A 6,098-nucleotide genomic window follows, 5' to 3' on the forward strand; every position below is an offset into this window, starting at 1 on the left:
TGCGTAGACGTTGTCCGGCCGTAGGGCCCTCTTTCATAGGCGAGGGGGGCCGTCTGTCGTAGATTTGCGGTCAACGTAGGGCACTGCTGGGACAATAGCGCCGCCGACGTTGACGTTTTTGCCGACACACTTGTCGTAGTCAGCCTGGGTCAGGGCCTCGACGACCACCGAGCCAGCCTGCTTACCCTTGGCAGGGACCACAAGCCAGCGCAGCGAGTCGGAGATCTTGACGCCGTTGAAGTCCGCCATGTCCTTGGGCAGCTCCTTGAGACTGTCGAAACCGTCTTCAATCGGCACACCGTGGATGACAAAGCAGAGCTTTGACGACTTGTGGGTTCTGGAGCCGGGAGATGTGGCGCGCGTGAACTCGCAGGCGCCAAAGCAGGACAGCTCCTTGACCACGCGCTGCAGATTGGAGGTCATCAATCTGACGGCCTCACTGTCCACAGCGTGCAGCAAGATGTTGCCCGCCTTGGTGCGCTGGACCGCAGACACTGCAGTCTTGCCAAGAAGGCGGTTCACCGCGTCGCGCACGCGTCGCTGGGGCAGCGCGCTGGCTCTCGACTCGGGTGTGGTGACAATAACGACGGCCGTTTTCTCGCGAGGGGCAGTCGTGGTGGTCGTGGTGGTGGTCGTGTTGGGGGCGGGGGTCGTGGTTTTGTCGGCAGCCTTCTTCTGGGCGCGCTTGGCGACTACGGTCCACGTGTCGGGGGACTCAGTGGGCGCGTCGGCATCAGCCATAGCCGTGTCCGGGGCGGGAGGCGCGGCGGCGTCATCGGTAGTAGTAGTGGCGGTCGAGGTGGTGGTCGAGGTAGTGGTGTCGGGTGTGCTGGACTGGTCGCCAGCGGTGTCGATGACCATAGCATCAGCCTGGTCAGTGGCGGCGGTTGCGGCGGTTGCGGCGGTCGCAGCATTTTTTTTGGCCTTTTTGCCGCGGCGTCTGCGCTTATTGGCCTTAGGCGCAGGGGTGGCGTTTTTTTTGCTGGCACAGGGCTCACTGCCCAGGACAGAAGGCGCGGCTGGCACCTCAGGTGTCTGCGTCGCAGCCTCGCTGTACGCAGCCACGGCTTCAGCCTCGTGTGCTGGCTTGGGGCGGGCAGCCTTTGAGACTTCCATCTCAACCAGCGTCTTGTGGTCGTGGCGCGACATTACGACGAGCCCGCACTCGTTGCCAAACTGGCGCAGGATGCGCATCAGCTGGGCCTCGGAGGCTGACTCCTTGAGTCGTTCTAGAACAAGGAAGACCTCGTTCATGATGGCGGCGTTCTGCTCGTCGCGCCGGCGCTTGCGCTCCAACATGAGAGCAATCTCTCGGGCGCGCTTCGCCGGAATCGTCTGGTCGTTGTTGTTGTTGTTGGTGTTGTTGGTGTTGTTGGTGTCGTTCTCATCGCGCTGAGCCTGGCTGAACACGAACAGGTTCCCATCCAGTGCATTAGGCGTCGGCGTTGTCGCGTCCGAGTCGCGCGAGTCGGGTGTCGAGGGAATCTCAACCACCGGCGCATCTTCAACACCTGCATCGACTTTCATCGATGAGGTGACGGGCGCAGGCTGCGACGGTGAACGCAGCAGCTCGTCGTCGTCGGAACGCGGTTCCTGGCTCGCCATCTGGGCAAAACTCAGCCCCAGGCGCGTCGTGCGGCGCGTTTCATCGCGCGCGGTCGGTTTCTTGTCTATTTTGTTCGATGCACTGCTCGAACTAGTCTTAGAATCAATTGAGCTGTTGCTCAGAGTCGTTTTGGTGAGTTTTTCTGTCGATTTGGCCATTTTTGATGCAGGTGTATATCTGTTGGCCTTGTGCTTAGATCGTGAGTTGATCAACGGATATGAGGTTGTCGTGGGATGTGCTGAGCACGGGTGCTCTGATAGACGTTGTTCTGCTGCTGCAGAGTTTTCTTGTTGCAATTGCCATTGCGTGCTTAGGTGGGGGTTGTTATCTGGTTCGATTGTTACGAACCTGTTACGTCTTGTTTACACGAGACTTATCTTTTGTTCGTAGTTAGATGTTGATTGTTTCTAGCTTGGGAAGACAGAGTTTTGTCAGGAGCGCCGACAACATAAATATCGTCGTCTCCTGCCCTGAGTTGATCAGGTTTACTCTTGTTCTCCAAGCTTAACAATCACATGCACTTGCTTACCTTCTTCTTCTTCTTTATACCATTCTGTTCTTGCTTTCTTTGCAGTTCAACCTTTCTTCTTCTTTGAAGTGTGTGATTGTCCCTCCTCCTTCCTCTTTGTGCCGCTCTATTCTCAGAATAGCCATCTAAGTTGTGTGTTGCCTCTTCATCTCAACCGACCATACGTCTTAGCACTCTGTCTAACTGACGTCTTCCTCCACAGGCCCGACTGTCCACCTCAGGAACCTATCATTGTCCCGAGTCGTTGGCTGTACCCGGAACCCTAATCCTTTCTTCGGGCCCTATCCGTAATAGGAACGCAGTACTCAGATTTTGCTTTATGCCCAACAGTTTGGCTAAAGCCTTGGAAAAAGCCGACGTAAACAGACTACCCCTGTCGGACACAATGTCCAATGGCAGACCGTGGAGCCTATACACTGCTGACAAATAGAGCTTAGCAAAACCTGCAGCATCCAGCGAGGAATCGCAAGGTATAAAGTGAGCCATTTTGCTAAGCCTATCGACGACAACGAGAATCATGTCAAAAGAATTGGAGACCGGCAAGCCGGTGATAAAATCAAGGGACACAGATGTCCACCGAGCTTGCGGAATGGTCAGAGGTTTCAGTAGACCGTAGGGACTATGTCGCGCGGACTTGATCCGTTGGCAGACCTCACAATTTCGGATGTACCGGATGACATCACGACGCATCCCGGGCCACCAGTATTCCCGAACAAGAAGTTCAAAAGTGTTCTTTTGTCCAGGGTGTCCGCTAGGCATAATATCATGACAATTCTTCAATGCACGAACTCGTAGATCCTCGTTCGGCAAATATAGAAGGTCGTTGACAAACAAAAGACCGTCATTGTCAAGCCTGCAGACACTGAGGTCCACATCTGGAGGTTTGGTCGACTGGCCTCGAAGAGCAGAAATAACATCAAGAGCCCACTTGTCCGTGGATAGCGCGATTTTTACCTCGTCTACCAAAGACATGGTACCAATAAAATTTTCAGGGGGAATAATAGGAGCACACAGCTCTTTATCCTCCTCAGAAGAAGAAGAAACGAGGTCTTCGTAGCGTCTGGTCAGGGCATCAGCTCTAGAATTCAAGGAGCCAGGCCTATAAGTGATGACATAACGGTACTCGCTCAGTTCCATAGCCCACCTCGCTTGCCGTCTGTTCATGGCCGGAATTTGCTTAAGAACGGCTAAATTCCGATGGTCCGTCAATACCAGAACAGGTTTTTCCAGACTTTCAACCATGAATCGCCACGACTTTAGAGACTCCACAATGGCTAACAACTCCTTGTCACCTACGCCGTAGTTACACTGGGCAGGATTCATTTTTTGAGAGAAATAGGCCACGGGGTGTAGTAGAAGCCCCTTGTCAGTCGGGTGGTATTGAGACATGACGGCAGATATTACACGGTCAGACGCGTCTGTTTCAATAACAGTGTCCAACAGGTAATCAAAGTGCTTGAGGATAGGTTCAGAGCAGAAAAGGTCCTTCAGGGTGTGAAATGCTGCCTCACATTCAGAGGACCAGACAAAAGATTGCGTCTTTTTAGTCAACTCGAAGAGAGGTGTGCAGATTCTAGAGAAGTCACGGATGAACCTCCTATAGAAATTGGCAAAACCCAAAAAGGACTGGACTCCCTTAACAGTTCGGGGAGCCTCCCACTCACGGACAGCCGCAACTTTAGCGGGGTCCATCTTCAGAGCATCGGCTGAAATAACAAAGCCAACAAAGGTAGTTTCAGTCTTGTCGAATTCGCATTTTTCACCCTTGACAAACAGACTGGCCTGCGCTAATTTTAGCAGGACTTTGCGCACATGAACATCATGTTCCTCTTGGTTCAGAGAGAACACCAGGATATCATCCAAGTAACAGACACAGAATATGTCCAAATACTCCGACAAGACCTCGCTGACATATTTCTGACACGTGGCAGGAGCATTGGTGAGCCCAAACGGCATCACATTGTACTCAAAAATGCCATATCGAGTTCTGAAAGCTGTCTTGTATTCATCACCTTTCTTGATGCGAATCAAGTGGTACGCGGCTCTCAGATCCAGCTTTGTAAAAATGTTTCCCGTAGCCGCCGTGCGCAGTGATTCATTGATCCGAGGCAGAGGAGTTACGTCTTTGATGGTGATATCATTGACGGCTCGGAAATCAACACAGAATCGTAAACTGCCTGGCTTCCTAGCAAAAAGAATCGGGGAAGCCAGCGGCGAAGAGGAAGAGGAAATAAAGCCTTTAGCAAGCATGCCATCTAGATATTTTTTGACAGCCTGCAACTCGAGTGGAGTCATATCGTACAGCGGGGCCTTGGGGTATTTCGCATCGGGAACGAAGTTAATCGCATGATCAATGTCCCGGTGAGGTGGTAGTTGATCAGCACCTTCTCGAGAGAACAGAGGAAGTAGGTCATGGTATTTCTTCGGGATGCGTTCAAGGAGCCGTGCATGCTCTTGTTCCGGAGTTAGGTCCTCCTGATTGAGATAATCCAGGACTTCCTGAGCGGTGACACGATAAATCTGTAGTTTCTCAGCTTTGGCAAAGCGATGCAAAGCCTGAGACGTCGCTGTGGTGCAGTGGTATAGCACCTGGCAAGGCTTTTCGGTTGGCTACCGAGAAGTCGTAGGTTCGATTCCTACCAGTGACGCCAATTTTCTACGAGCAGTCAACCTTAACTGGGGCACTTGGGGTTAGTGCTGCTCGTTGGAAATTCATACCAAAAACTATTCATGTATTTCCTTTCTGTCATAACTTGGGGATTATATTTGTGGGATCTTAGATGTAACTGCCTCCCTGCCAGGGGATTGGAGTATATTATGTGTAGTAGCTAGCTTGTTTGAGATTCCGTTAAACCTTGATTCGTGTATAGTATTAATATACACCTCGCCATAACCCTGTCAGGTTCCATGCGAGTAATGAATAAAAAAAAAAAAAAAAAAAAAGCCTGAGACGACACCGTCACACAGGAACAAGACACAGCTGACGATTGTGCAATAAAAGAAGGAAGGGGTGAAGTGGCTGAAGCAGGAGCAGATCCCTCAATCTGACTGCCAGCGGTAGAAGCAATATTTTTGTCGTTTTTTGTATAAGAAAAATCAAACGAAGCGCCAGAATCAGTAGAAGCAGTCGAAACAGAAGAAGAAGAAGAAGAAGAATCAGAAGCTGCCACAGCATTGCCATCGGCGGTAGAAGTAACCGATATCTTGAGCGTATTGGAAGGCCAAGAAATTTCCGGGTTATGGGCGTCGAGCCAGCATTTCCCCAGGATGATGTGGTAGCCCCCAAGCTTCGTGATTTGAAAAACCAAAGTTTCTGAATAATTAGGAAAAGAGAGGGACAAAGGAACTTGGTGGGTCACTTTACCCGCAGCAGTTTCACTACCATCAACAACATGGAGCGACTCGGCTCTGGCCTTGAGAACAGTAGGAATCTGATGCCTTGCTATAAATTCAGAATCCACAAAACAAGTTGTTGATCCCGAATCCACCATAGCGTAGGCCTCAATGGAATTATTCACTGTCACAGGAATAACCAGAGGGGGAGAGTTACCATAATCGATAGCATTATCAAGAGAACAAGTGCTGATTCTCAAGAGACCCTCATCAGCAGCGTCAGGGCTAGCCAGGACCAGAGGGGAATGGGTCGGTAGCCCTTCTAGTTTTTTGACGCATCAGGCGCAGGGGCCGTCGAGGGAGCCCGGGTAGAAGTGGAGGGAGAAGGGACAGTAACTGCGCGAAGAGCAAGGTTGTTTTTGGGGCAAGCCTTTAGCATGTGGTCCTTTGCGCCACACTTCCAACAAACACCCTTTGCCATTTTGCCGTCAGCAGTCTTACGGAAGGGTAGACCGTTGGCATCGGGACCTGCAGAGGTACCCTTAGCTGGCTTGGTGTTGGGGACAGCTTTTTGGGCGCCAGCATTTCTCGAACGAGAATCTTGCTGAAAGGGGACCACACCAGGAGGCG

The 6,098-nt window shown here is 51.5% G+C and overlaps 2 protein-coding genes across 2 annotated transcripts; both read right to left on the reverse strand.

Moving 5' to 3' along the window:
* Window positions 1-33: 33 nt before the first annotated feature.
* On the reverse strand, window positions 34-1,764 carry BROUX77_008274 (uncharacterized protein; the record flags this gene model as incomplete). The annotated part of the gene is made up of 1 exon (XM_073753460.1): window positions 34-1,764. One exon carries the CDS (start codon window positions 1,762-1,764, stop codon window positions 34-36), a length of 1,731 nt encoding a protein of 576 aa, XP_073601501.1.
* Window positions 1,765-2,363: 599 nt separating this feature from the next.
* BROUX77_008275 (uncharacterized protein) lies at window positions 2,364-4,385 on the reverse strand (the record flags this gene model as incomplete). Its single annotated transcript, XM_073753461.1, has 1 exon — window positions 2,364-4,385. The coding sequence occupies one exon, from the start codon at window positions 4,383-4,385 to the stop codon at window positions 2,364-2,366; it is 2,022 nt and encodes a 673-aa protein (XP_073601502.1).
* Between the last annotated feature and the right edge of the window lie 1,713 nt (window positions 4,386-6,098).

Source organism: Berkeleyomyces rouxiae (genome assembly GCF_048999995.1).
Source record: "Berkeleyomyces rouxiae strain 22BRR77 chromosome Unknown BrBRR77_ptg000186l, whole genome shotgun sequence".
Classification (NCBI taxonomy): domain Eukaryota; kingdom Fungi; phylum Ascomycota; class Sordariomycetes; order Microascales; family Ceratocystidaceae; genus Berkeleyomyces; species Berkeleyomyces rouxiae.